Source organism: Cherax quadricarinatus, chromosome 72 (genome assembly GCF_038502225.1).
Source record: "Cherax quadricarinatus isolate ZL_2023a chromosome 72, ASM3850222v1, whole genome shotgun sequence".
Lineage (NCBI taxonomy): Eukaryota > Metazoa > Arthropoda > Malacostraca > Decapoda > Parastacidae > Cherax > Cherax quadricarinatus.
Window position 1 is genome coordinate 9,102,418 of NC_091363.1, and position 14,658 is coordinate 9,117,075.

General features: G+C 39.0%; 1 protein-coding gene across 6 annotated transcripts in view; it reads right to left on the bottom strand.

Annotated features, from left to right (window-relative positions):
* LOC128701424 (mitogen-activated protein kinase kinase kinase 10-like) overlaps positions 1-14,658 on the bottom strand; it is a 306,174-nt gene that overhangs the window by 117,986 nt on the left and 173,530 nt on the right. For 4 of the 6 annotated variants that reach the window (XM_070100384.1, XM_070100388.1, XM_070100386.1 and 1 more), the window contains exons 7-8: positions 7,497-7,728; positions 4,282-4,392 (exon numbers count right to left, since the gene is read on the bottom strand). In XM_070100384.1, coding sequence (XP_069956485.1) covers positions 4,282-4,392; positions 7,497-7,728 — 343 coding nt within the window. The remainder of the gene's footprint in view (positions 1-4,281; positions 4,393-7,496; positions 7,729-14,658) is intronic. The other 2 variants (XM_070100389.1, XM_070100387.1) reach the window with 1 other exon arrangement.

The window sequence follows — 14,658 nt, forward strand, 5'->3', positions numbered from 1 at the left end:
AAAAACGAGAATACAACCATTAAAACCATACAAAAATATACCACTAAAGGGAGGCTAATGGCTGAGAAGTGAACTCCATAGTCCAATAAACAACCGAGATCCAATTCCTTTGATCAAGAGCAAGAGCTCCTCACCAGCGTCAAGGAACCTCCCTTGAGGCCTGCTCACATCTGGAAATTTTGCTCATGTCTGGAAGCAAGAAATCGAACGGGCGACTGCTCGTATCTGGAAAAACTCATACGTGGATGCACTCGTAAGTAAAGGTTCCACATACTGTTCAATTACATGGATAAGTGCAAACATCTGGTTCACATGTCCCCTTCACTTCCTAAATCAATGTGCTATATCTTTTCCCATAACCTTGTCTATAAAAATTATACCATGTAAACTCAGTTTCACCATGTATCCTTCTATAACTCCTACAATGTCTCATCAGTTTTTTCCCATATACAAGCTTGATCTTTTACTAGTAAAACAACTATTAACAAAGACCTGTACCCAGTATTACTGTGCCAATTTAAGATGGCCTTTACAGCCGAAATGAGCAAAGAATGAAAAAAGTATCGCCCCACTACCCACCTACCAAGTGTTTTGGTGAAATTTCCAATGACTTAAACCTGAATTACTGTGATGAAATTAAACTGTCCTTCAAACTGAAGTGTAGAACCTAGTTAAGATGGACTCTACAATTTACCTCCTTACATAAATGTTACCATAATTTGCTATCATCAAAATCAATGATGTGATCATGGTTACACATGCAACTATATCTTTCACTATGGTGAAATGAACAAAATAAGGGAGTTGGAATCTACAATAACTCTCCACCTCCATTGTGTACACACACACACACACACACACACAACACTTACACAACTGCTAACTAAAAACACACACACACACAAACAAAAAAAAAAACCCACCCACCCACACACCATCTCTCCATGGGTCCTGAGAGAGAGGGTGCAGAGGCGCTATGTGTACCCCTAACAACAATATTCAACACGTCTATCAAAACAAGAGAGATTACCTGAGGTACGGAAGACAACAAATACCTGAGGTATGGAAGACAGTCCCAATTTTTAAAAAAAAGAGATACAAGAAGCACTAAAATATAGACCAGTGTCACTGACATGTATAGTATGCAAAGTCATGGAGAAGATTATCAGAAGAGTGATGGAACACCTAGAAAGAAATGAGCTTATCAACAACAGCCAACATGGTTTCAGGGACGGGAAATCCTGTGTCACAAACCTACTGGAGTTCTATGACAGGGTGACAGCAGTAAGACAAGAGATAGAGGGGTGGGTGGATTGCATTTTCTTGGACTGTAAGAAGGCATTTGACACAGTTCCACACAAGAGATTAGTGCAAAAACTGGAGGACCAGGCAGGGATAACAGGGAAGGCACTACAATGGATCAGGGAATACCTGTCAGGAACACAGCAGTCATGGTACATGGTGAGGTGTCAGTGGTGACAAGTGGTGTTCCACAGGGGTCAGTCCTAGGACTGCTGATGTTTCTGGTATTTGTGAACAACATGACGGAAGAAATAGACTCCGAAGTGTCCCTGTTTGCAGATTATGTGAAGTTAATGAGAAGAATTAAATTGGTTGAGGACCAGGCAGAACTACAGAGGGATCTGGACAGGCTGCAGGCCTGGTCTAGCAATTGGCTCCTGGAGTTCAACTCCACCAAGTGCAAAGTCATGAAGATTGGGGAAGGGCAAAGAAGACCGCAGACGGAGTACAGTCTAGGGGGCCAGAGACTACAAACTTCAATCAAGAAAAAAGATCTTGGGGCGAGTATAACACCAGGCACATCTCCTGAGGCACACATCAACCAAATATCTGCTGCAGCACATGGGCGCCTAGCAAACCTAAGAAGAGCATTCCGCCACCTTAATAAGGAATCGTTCAGGACCCTGTACACTGTGTACATTAGGCCTATATTGGAGTATGCGGCACCAGTTTGGAACCCACATCTAGCCAAGCACATGAAGAAACTAGAGAAAGTGCAAAGGTTTGCAGCAAGACTAGTTCCAGAGCTAAGGGGTCTGTCCTACGAGGAGAGGTTAAGGAAAATCGACCTGACGACAATGGATGACAGGAGAGAGAGAGGGGGGACATAAGGACATATAAAATACTGAGAGGAATTGACAAGATGGACAGAGACAATGTTCCAGAGATGGGACTCAGCAACAAGGGGACACAGTTGGAAATTGAAGACACAGATGAATCACAGGGATGTTAGGAAGTATTTCTTCAGTTATGGAGTAGTCAGAAAGTGGAACAGTTTTGGGAAGTGATGTAGTGGAGGCAGGATCCATTCATAGCTTTAAGTAGAGGTATGATAAAGCTCATGGCGCAAGGAGAGTGGCCCAGTAGCGACCAGTGAAGAGGCGGGGGCCAGGAGCTATGACTTGACCCGTGCAACCACAACTAAGTGAGTACACCCACCCACCCACACACACACACCTACCTCACTTAACGACGGAGTTCTGTTCCTGAGACCACGTCTGTAAACAAATTCGGCGCTAAGTGAGGAGCATACTATAATGGTAGTGGATTTGTATCAACCATCTTTCATATTGTTTTAATGTCATCTTTGCACCATTTATAATATTTCTGGTATATTTTTAAATGTTTATACAGTAGTGTACTGTATATTGTAATAAACAGAACAGAGGAAATCAGCTCAATATACATTATTTAGGTATGTATACTGGTCAGAGAGCTCATCCTAAGTCCAAGTCATCAGTAAACGAGTACGTCACTAAGTGAGGAGCAGCTGTATATACAAACACACACACACATATGCCAGGCCCATCTTGGAGAATGTAACACGTTATGAAACATGCCTAGCAAATAACAAAAAATACTCGAGAGGAATTCATAGGTTACAGGTGGAAAACAGGTATTCAGAGGCACAGCTGATAGTAAAGACACAGGTGAGCCACAAGGATTTCAGGAAGTAATTCTTGAAGCAGGGTTTAAAAGGCAGAGCACTCCAGTAGGTCAGGGAGTATCTGAATGAGCAATAGGGAATGAGTTATCAGAATAGGAGAGAGTAACAAGTGAGGCTCTACCAGGATCAGTACTAGGACCACTACTGCTCCTAATATAAGTGAATAATTTCCCAGAGCTGTGGGATATGGCTGGTTTGTTGAAAGACAACAGCTTACTAGAAGGGACTAAGTACTCGTGTGTCACTATTTGTAGATGATGTAAAACTAATGAGAAGAATAAGAACAGGAGAGGACAGTGATAATCGCCAGGTAGACCGTAGCAGATTAGATGTGATCAAAGAAACAGCTTTTTAAAGAGTTCAACCCAAATAAGTGCAAGGTCTTACAAATTAGATGAAGTGAGGGCAGACTGGAGAGAGTACAACATAGGCAGAGAGAAGCTGCAAGTATTAGAGTGAGAAGGACCTGGGGTGAATATAACAAAGAACATCATCAGAAACATGCACAAACTGAATAGCATCATCAGCATATGCAAGACTGACAAACCTAAGAATAGAATTCATGAATCTGAATACAGAATCCTTCACATTGTAAATGACAAGCTGAGTCAGTCACCAAGTATGCAGTCCCAGCATGGAACCCACACCTGGTGAAGCACATTAAGAAACTTGCAAATGACCAAAGGTTTTGAACCAGCCTAGTACCAGAAATGAGAGGAATTCACTATGAGAAAAGTTAAAGGAACTGAACATTACAACCTTAGAAAAGAGAAGGATAAGGGGGACATGATTACTGCTTACAGAATCTCAAAAGGAATTGATAAAGCAGACAGGGGCAGACTGTTTGAATTAAGAGGTCCAGGATCAAGAGGACACAGGTAGAAGCTGAAAATGCAGATGAGCCATAGGGGTGTAAAGAAGTAATCTAGTTTCAGGGTGGTTAAAAAGTGGAATGACTTGGATGAGATAAGGAAGGAGGCAGACTCAAAATACAGTTTCAAAAGTAAATATGATAAGGTCCAGGAGGCCAGAAGTCAGTGATGCCAATCGAAATAGTCTAGGAGCCAGGAGCTAAGTATTAATCCCAGCAAACATAACTCAGTGAGTACAACTCTAGGTACAATCATACTGTATATATGTAATTAAGTTTTAGAGCAGAGACTTGTGTTGCACCTGTTCAGTTCCACTTTATACAAAGTACATCTTGACACAAAGTATATTATATATTAGACCATTTATGCATGGGATACACACATGCCTAAACTAAATTGCAATGAACCCTGCCTAGTATGAGAAGAGCTTGTGTGACTTACATGCAATGGCCCTGAGTCTGGGCAGGTTAGGGGAGCCTGGGGGACTCTCGGCACTCGTAGGATTAAGGACAACACCTGCGGTTGGCTGCACTGTGATGTTGTGCCGGAAATCTACAGGAGAGTAGAGGAAAACACTGAGGCATCGCCCACATGCACTCTTGCCATCCTTCTCTTTTCCACTTTTTCCAGTTCTCAAAGTTTTTAGAATTTAGTACTGCATAAAATTACTACAATCAATACAGCCACTTGATCAGGACATAAAAGTGATTATGGAAAAACTAATGATTTTTCACTAAGTATTTAAGCATACAATAACATGAAAAGATGTAAGTAAAATAAATATGACTAGTGAACTAAATAGTCTTCAGACATGAGCCTTGGCACAAAATAAGCCTCAATGTAGATTTTTGCATATTTCTTATGATCTATTCCATTATATACATTGTTGAAACTATTACTATATTATTATTGTTATATACAAGTTTTCTATAATTTTAATAAGCTTTAAAAACTTTACAAATACACAAACGCTAAGAAGCTCATATCTGCACCAATCAAGTCACTGCTCATACGGAGAGCTTTAAAGTTAAGGTGCCAATTATATGTAATAAGAAAACAAAGTTAAAATACAATATATAAATAACTTCATGTAATAACCATGCTACTGTCATTGTTCACATTTCTAAGCGTTTTTTACTGAAATACCTCAAAGTGAACAGTAATTACCATACTGGGTGTGTTTTATTTATGTATTTACTACATGTTAATGCATCCCTGCACAGAAAGGCTTTACAGTACAGTATAATCAAGGGATGAGCTTCAAAAATGAGTTATCAGATTACAATCACTATTTGCCACCTAATTATGGTTTGCATTAATTTAAATGGGTGTTCATTAACAAATGTAATAAGTATTCCTATTGTTTAAGTCACTGACTATGATGTGCCCAGATTAAGATGTAACAACAGAATGAGCAATATATGCTTGTTGATTATCCAGTAATCATTAACCCCCCATGAATTACCTCAGAATGTGCCTCATAAATTAGAAAAGAAATATAGTATTACAAGAATTAGAGTTAAGAGTTACAGTGCTGTCTTAAACTCTATGATAGCAAAGACGTGTGTACAGTACTTTACCTAGTTGCTATCAAGCTACTAAGTACTGCCAGTTTTCATACTGGCTCAAATCTAGGAGTCTACAGCCACTCTATGATAGATTCTCATACTACAGCACTCACTGTATGACGTATTCCCATACGTACTATGTTAGTTTGCCTCAGTGTATCATTGTTCAGTACATGCTGAAAGCAGCTGAATGTATATTTGGTCATTTGCAAAATGTGATGTTTAGTTAATATTACACTAATACTTTGTCACTCAATAAAGTATATTATATATTTTGTTCATTGTACCTCTTCCTTCGTGCTGTGAAGTGAAATAACAGTCACTTGAGATATGGCTCCTTTGCCATTACATGACATTCTAAAACTGTATAATAATGTAAATAACATAGCTAAATTGTTGTTCAGAGATAGGGTGAATTTTAATGTTATTTGTCATTTATTCAATAATGAAAGCATTTAAATGATCTTCAGTTTTGTCACCATACTAGCCAAGTGTGTTTTAAAGAAAAGTTTTTGATTCTATGAATGATACAATTCTCTGTTTTTGGGCAATATGTACCTAATTCGTTATTACCTATATTCTTTCATTTTTTTTTGCAATTATTTTAGTCATACCAAAGGTAATGGATAAAACACATGGATGCAAATGAAGTCTAAATAAATGCAAACTTGTGCTCAGTTTGAGAACACTGTGATAAACAATACATATGTATTTTCCTTATGGGTAATTTACCTCCCCTCTATAAATGATCAATTACTGTAATTTAGTTCTATTTCTTCTTCACCATTAATCATCAATTTGTCAACTACAAATCTAAAATTGTACTATCTCACTAACGAAGGAAAAGTAAGCATATGCTATTAACAGTTGATTACCTATGAGAATGAACTGATCAATTTTATTAAGGGTATGTACCAAATGAATATTAATCATACAACTGGATACTTATTGTGTATTACTAGTACTTCAGTCTGAATCCACTAGACTCATCAAGACGGGATCATGGCAAGCGAGTTGCTTTTTCTATTAATAACTATGTATATAAATAAGGATTTGAAGAGAAAACACACAGCTAAAAAAGCAACTAAAAGTTACCTATATCTATGTTCAAAAATTGTGATAACATCAAAGAATTACCAAAGTGTACACTAAGGTACCACAATAGCACACCCTAAAGTGCCACCATAGTGTACCCCCAAAGTACAACCATAGTGTACACCATAATAGCAGTGTACAAGAAAGAACAATGTATCTAAAATACCATGGTGTACACTGAAGTACTATAGTGTACACCAAAGAAGCATGCGCATACAGGGCAGCAGCAACACCTTCACATATGGTTCACATTAACTTAGACAAACAGGGGACCCAACCCTTTTTCAAACAGGTCTGAGCAGTAAATGAGTAAATATAAATTTTTATTGACATTAAAATTTTTACTTATTAAAACCAAGCATAAATTTGTCTCTATTGAATTTGGATGCTTTGGAGTTTATGTACTAATTTTTTCTATGAAACCAATTGTAGGTAAGATAAAGCCCTGAAATAGTAAAATTGTAGCAACTTTTACTATGCACTTCATTTTATAACTATGGTTAATAAGGACTTCATTTTATTATGAAAAGCTAACCATGCAACATTCACTATTAACAGTTCTTCTCAATTTCTGGAACTACTGTACTCTAATGTTAGGAAGCACAAATATATATTAGAAGTAAAAATACCATCACATACAACTCTATAGAAATTTTAATCTGAGTAAAAATCTAAATGTTGGAAAGACTTTAAACAATAAAATATTAAAGCTAAAACAATTACAGGATTTACTCCTACCCGCTTTATTGGTAGCATGGCTGATGCCGTGTTGAAGGTACAGTACACATACTGCTGTTCTTGACAGTGACATGCACACACCGGACAATCAAACATGAGCACCAATTATAATGCGAGTTACCAACAACCACTCAGTTAACACTATTATTTTTCCCTGCTTCTTGAACAAACCTGCTAGCTCAAGATAATTATGATTTCCTATATATATATTAAACATTAACTTCCTAGGACACAACAAAGTATCCTCCAACTTACCAGACGGAGCAGAGATCTGGTGCGATCTTGTGAGAAGTTTTTTCTTAAACTTTCCTTTACGTTTCTTTGGTGTGGGTTTCGACGACTGCTGCTGAATGGCTATGGAGATCTCACGCTGCAAGAGGTCCATTTCTCTGTTATGCAGCTCCTGCTCTCTTTTCTTAAGTTGCTCTGCAATCTGCTTTTGCTTCACTAACAATTGACGAACTTCCTCTTCTCGGCACCGTAAATCCTGAGACACGGTTGAACATGCAATGATTTATGGCTTAATAAATAAAAATATATAAATGTATTTTTTTTTTAAACAAACCGGCCGTATCCCACCAAGGCAGGGTGGCCCAAAAAGAAAAACAAAAATTTCTCTTTTTAAATTTATTAATTTATACAGGAGAAGGGGTTACTAGCCCCTTGCTCCTGGCATTTTAGTCGCCTCTTACAACACGCATAGCTTACAGAGGAAGAATTCTGTTCCACTTCCCCATGGAGATAAGAGGAAATAAACAAGAATAAGAACTAGTAAGAAAACAGAAGAAAACCCAGAGGGGTGTATGTATATATATATATGCCTGTACATGTATGTGTAGTGCGACCAAAGTGTAAGTAGAAGTAGCAAGACGTACCTGAAACCTTGCATGTTTACGAGACAAAAAATGGACACCAGCAATCCTACCAACATGTAAAACAATTACAGGTTTTCGTTTTACACTCACTTGGCAGGACGGTAGTACCTCCCTGGGCGGTTGCTGTCTACCAACCTACTACCTTTTTTTTTTTTTCTTTCAACAAACCGGCTATATCCCACCAAGGCAGGGTGGCCCAAAAGTAAAAACGAAAGCTTCTACTTTTACATTTAGTAATATACACAGGAGAAGGGGTTACTAGCCCCTTGCTCCTGGCATTTTAGTAGCCTCTTACAACACACATGGCTTACGGAGGAAGAATTCTGTTCCACTTCCCCATGGAGAGAACAGGAAATAAACAAGAACAAGAACTAGTAAGAAAATAGAAGAAAATGCAGAGGGGTGTGTACATATACATGTGCTTGTACATGTATGTGTAGTGTGACCTAAGTGTAAGAAGCAGTAGCAAGGGGTACCTGAAATCTTGCATGTTTACGAGACAGAAAAATGGACACCAGCAATCCTACCATCATGTAAAACAATTACAGGCTTTCGTTTTACACTCACTTGGCAGGACGGTACTACCTCCATGGGCAGTTGCTGTCTACCAACCTACTACCTATATACATATCTTCTTTCTTTCAACACACCGGCCGTATTCCACCGAGGCGGGATGGCCCAAAACGAAAAACGAAAGTTTCTCCTTTTACATTTAGTAATATATACAGGAGAAGAGGTTACTAGCCCCTTGCTCCCGGCATTTTAGTCGCCTCTTACAATACGCATGGCTTACGGAGGAAGAATTCTGTTCTACTTCCCCATGGAGATAAGAGGAAATAACCCAGGAAACCCAGAGGGGTGTGTATATATATATATATGCTTGAATATGTATGTGTAGTGTGACCTAAGTGTAAGTAGAAGTAGCAAGACGTACCTGAAATCTTGCATGTTAAGGAGACAGAAAAAAAGGACACCAGCAATCCTACCATCATGTAAAATAATTAAAGGCTTTCATTTTACACTCACTTGGCAGGACGGTAGTTCCTCGCTGGGCGGTTGCTGTCTACCAACCTACTACCTAGGATATATATATATTTTTTTTTTCAACAAGTTGGCCGTCTCCCACCAAGGCAGGGTGACCCAAAAAAGAAAGAAAATCCCCAAAAAGAAAATACTTTCATCATCATTCAACACTTTCACCACACTCACACATTATCACTGTTTTTGCAGAGGTGCTCAGAATACAACAGTTTAGAAGCATACACATATACAGATACACAACACATCCCTCCAAACTGCCAATAAATATAAATATATATATATATATATATATATATATATGGGGAATCAAATTCAAAATGGGAATTGACACAGTTACTTTTTGCTGATGATACTGTGCTTATGGGAGATTCTAAAGAAAAATTGCAAAGGTTAGTGGATGAGTTTGGGAATGTGTGTAAAGGTAGAAAGTTGAAAGTGAACATAGAAAAGAGTAAGGTGATGAGGGTGTCAAATGATTTAGATAAAGAAAAATTGGATATCAAATTGGGGAGGAGGAGTATGGAAGAAGTGAATGTTTTCAGATACTTGGGAGTTGACGTGTCGGCGGATGGATTTATGAAGGATGAGGTTAATCATAGAATTGATGAGGGAAAAAAGGTGAGTGGTGCGTTGAGGTATATGTGGAGTCAAAAAACGTTATCTATGGAGGCAAAGAAGGGAATGTATGAAAGTATAGTAGTACCAACACTCTTATATGGGTGTGAAGCTTGGGTGGTAAATGCAGCAGCGAGGAGACGGTTGGAGGCAGCGGAGATGTCCTGTTTAAGGGCAATGTGTGGTGTAAATATTATGCAGAAAATTCGGAGTGTGGAAATTAGGAGAAGGTGTGGAGTTAATAAAAGTATTAGTCAGAGGGCAGAAGAGGGGTTGTTGAGGTGGTTTGGTCATTTAGAGAGAATGGATCACAGTAGAATGACATGGAAAGCATATAAATCTATAGGGGAAGGAAGGCGGGGTAGGGGTCGTCCTCGAAAGGGTTGGAGAGAGGGGGTAAAGGAGGTTTTGTGGGTAAGGGGCTTGGACTTCCAGCAAGCGTGCGTGAGCGTGTTAGATAGGAGTGAATGGAGACGAATGGTACTTGGGACCTGACGATCTGTTGGAGTGTGAGCAGGGTAATATTTAGTGAAGGGATTCAGGGAAACCGGTTATTTTCATATAGTCGGACTTGAGTCCTGGAAATGGGAAGTACAATGCCTGCACTTTAAAGGAGGGGTTTGGGATATTGGCAGTTTGGAGGGATATGTTGTGTATCTTTATATGTGTATGCTTCTAGACTGTTGTATTCTGAGCACCTCTGCAAAAACAGTGATAATGTGCGAGTGTGGTGAAAGTGTTGAATGATGATGAAAGTATTTTCTTTTTGGGGATTTTCTTTCTTTTTTGGGTCACCCTGCCTCGGTGGGAGACGGCCGACTTGTTGAAAAAAAAAAAAAAAAAAAAAAAAAATATATATATATAGGTAGTAGGTTGGTAGACAGCAACCACCCAGGGAGGTACTACCGTCCTGCCAAGTGAGTGTAAAACGAAAGCCTGTAATTGTTTTACATGATGGTAGGATTGCTGGTGTCTTTTGTCTGTCTCATAAATATGCAAGATTACAGGTACGTCTTGCTACTTCTACTTACACTTAGGTCACACTACACATACACGTACATGTTTATTTATACACACTCATCTGAGTTTTCTTTGATTTTATCTTAATAGTTCTTGGTCTTATTACTTTTCCTTTTATATCCATGGGAAAGTGGAATAAGAATCTTTCCTCCGTAAGCCATGCGTGTTGTAAAAGTCAACTAAAATGCCGGGAACAATGGGCTAGTAACCCCTTTTCCTGTAAAGATTACTAAAAAGAATAAGAAGAAGAAAATTGTCAAAGTGGGAAGTCTGAATGTGCATGGATGTTGTGCAAATGATAAGAAAGAGATGATTGTGGATGTTATGAATGAGAAGAAACTGGATGTCCTGGCTTTAAGTGAAACAAAGCTGAAGGGGGTGGGAGAGTTTCAATGGAGAGGAATAAATGGGATTAGGTCAGGGGTTTCAAATAGAGTTAGAGCTAAAGAAGGAGTAGCAATAATGTTGAAGGATAAGCTATGGCAGGAAAAGAGGGACTACAAATGCATAAATTCAAGGATTATGTGGAGTAAAATGAAGATTGGATGTGAAAAGTGGGTTATAGTAAGCGTGTATGCACCTGGAGAAGAAAGAAGTGTAGAGGAGAGAGAGAGATTCTGGGAAATGTTGAGTGAATGTGTGGGGAGTTTTGAATCAAGTGTGAGAGTAATGGTGGTTGGGGATTTCAATGCTAAAGTGGGTAAAAATGTTATGGAGGGAGTAGTAGGTAAATTTGGGGTGCCAGGGGTAAATGTAAATGGGGAGCCTTTAATTGAGCTATGTGTAGAAAGAAATTTGGTAATAAGTAATACATATTTTATGAAAAAGAGGATAAATAAATATACAAGGTATGATGTAGCACGTAATGAAAGTAGTTTGTTAGATTATGTATTGGTGGATAAAAGGTTGATGGGTAGGCTCCAGGATGTACATGTTTATAGAGGGGCAACTGATATGTCAGATCATTATTTAGTTGTAGCTACAGTTAGAGTAAGAGGTAGATGGGAAAAGAGGAAGGTGGCAACAACAAGTAAGAGGGAGGTGAAAGTGTATAAACTAAGGGAGGAGGAAGTTCGGGCGAGATATAAGCGACTATTGGCAGAAAGGTGGGCTAGTGCAAAGATGAGTAGTGGGGGGGTTGAAGAGGGTTGGAATAGTTTTAAAAATGCAGTATTAGAATGTGGGGCAGAAGTTTGTGGTTATAGGAGGGTGGGGGCAGGAGGAAAGAGGAGTGATTGGTGGAATGATGAAGTAAAGGGTGTGATAAAAGAGAAAAAGGTAGCTTACGAGAGGTTTTTACAAAGCAGAAGTGTTATAAGAAGAGCAGAGTATATGGAGAGTAAAAGAAAGGTGAAGAGAGTGGTGAGAGAGTGCAAAAGGAGAGCAGATGAAAGAGTGGGAGAGGCACTGTCAAGAAATTTTAATGAAAATAAGAAAAAATTTTGGAGTGAGTTAAACAAGTTAAGAAAGCCTAGGGAAAGTATGGATTTGTCCGTTAAAAACAGAGTAGGGGAGTTAGTAGATGGGGAGAGGGAGGTATTAGGTAGATGGCGAGAATATTTTGAGGAACTTTTAAATGTTGAGGAAGAAAGGGAGGCGGTAATTTCATGCACTGGCCAGGGAGGTATACCATCTTTTAGGAGTGAAGAAGAGCAGAATGTAAGTGTGGTGGAGGTACGTGAGGCATTACGTAGAATGAAAGGGGGTAAAGCAGCTGGAACTGATGGGATCATGACAGAAATGTTAAAAGCAGGGGGGGATATAGTGTTGGAGTGGTTGGTACTTTTGTTTAATAAATGTATGAAAGAGGGGAAGGTACCTAGGGATTGGCAGAGAGCATGTATAGTCCCTTTATATAAAGGGAAAGGGGACAAAAGAGATTGTAAAAATTATAGAGGAATAAGTTTACTGAGTATACCAGGAAAAGTATACGGTAGAGTTATAATTGAAAGAATTAGAGGTAAGACAGAATGTAGAATTGCGGATGAGCAAGGAGGCTTCAGAGTGGGTAGGGGATGTGTAGATCAAGTGTTTACATTGAAGCATATATGTGAACAGTATTTAGATAAAGGTAGGGAAGTTTTTATTGCATTTATGGATTTAGAAAAGGCATATGATAGAGTGGATAGAGGAGCAATGTGGCAGATGTTGCAAGTTTATGGAATAGGTGGTAAGTTACTAAATGCTGTAAAGAGCTTTTATGAGGATAGTGAGGCTCAGGTTAGGGTGTGTAGAAGAGAGGGAGAATACTTCCCGGTAAAAGTAGGTCTTAGACAGGGATGTGTAATGTCACCATGGTTGTTTAATATATTTATAGATGGGGTTGTAAAGGAAGTAAATGCTAGGGTGTTTGGGAGAGGGGTGGGATTAAATTATGGGGAATCAAATTCAAAATGGGAATTGACACAGTTACTTTTTGCTGATGATACTGTGCTTATGGGAGATTCTAAAGAAAAATTGCAAAGGTTAGTGGATGAGTTTGAGAATGTGTGTAAAGGTAGAAAGTTGAAAGTGAACATAGAAAAGAGTAAGGTGATGAGGGTATCAAATGATTTAGATAAAGAAAAAATGGATATCAAATTGGGGAGGAGGAGTATGGAAGAAGTGAATGTTTTCAGATACTTGGGAGTTGACGTGTCGGCGGATGGATTTATGAAGGATGAGGTTAATCATAGAATTGATGAGGGAAAAAAGGTGAGTGGTGCGTTGAGGTATATGTGGAGTCAAAAAACGTTATCTATGGAGGCAAAGAAGGGAATGTATGAAAGTATAGTAGTACCAACACTCTTATATGGATGTGAAGCTTGGGTGGTAAATGCAGCAGCGAGGAGACGGTTGGAGGCAGTGGAGATGTCCTGTCTAAGGGCAATGTGTGGTGTAAATATTATGCAGAAAATTCGGAGTGTGGAAATTAGGAGAAGGTGTGGAGTTAATAAAAGCATTAGTCAGAGGGCAGAAGAGGGGTTGTTGAGGTGGTTTGGTCATTTAGAGAGAATGGATCAAAGTAGAATGACATGGAAAGCATATAAATCTATAGGGGAAGGAAAGAGGGGTAGGGGTCGTCCTCGAAAGGGTTGGAAAGAGGGGGTAAAGGAGGTTTTGTGGGCGAGGGGTTTGGACTTCCAGCAAGCGTGCATGAGCGTGTTAGATAGGAGTGAATGGAGACGAATGATACTTGGGACCTGACGATCTGTTGGAGTGTGAGCAGGGTAATATTTAGTGAAGGGATTCAGGGAAACCGGTTATTTTCATATAGTCGGACTTGAGTCCTGGAAATGGGAAGTACAATGCCTGCACTTTAAAGGAGGGGTTTGGGATATTGGCAGTTTGGAGGGATATGTTGTGTATCTTTATACGTATATGCTTCTAAACTGTTGTATTCTGAGCACCTCTGCAAAAGCAGTGATAATGTGTGAGTGTGGTGAAAGTGTTGAATGATGATGAAAGTATTTTCTTTTTGGGGATTTTCTTTCTTTTTTTTGGGTCACCCTGCCTCGGTGGGAGACGACCGACTTGTTGAAAAAAAAATAAATAAATAAATATATATAAACAGTTTTTCTTTTTCGGGCCACCCTGCCTTGGTGGGAATCGGCCAGTGTGATAATAAAAAAAAATACAGTGGACCCCCGCATAACGATCACCTCCCAATGCGACTAATTATGTAAGTGCATTTATGTAAGTGCGTTTGTACGTGTATGTTTGGGGGTCTGAAATGGACTAATCTACTTCACAATATTCTTTATGGGAACAAATTCGGTCAGTACTAGCACCTGAACATACTTCTGGAGTGAAAAAATATCGTTAACCAGGGGTCCACTGTATACATACAGTGGACCCCCAGTTAATGATATTTTTTCACTCCAGAA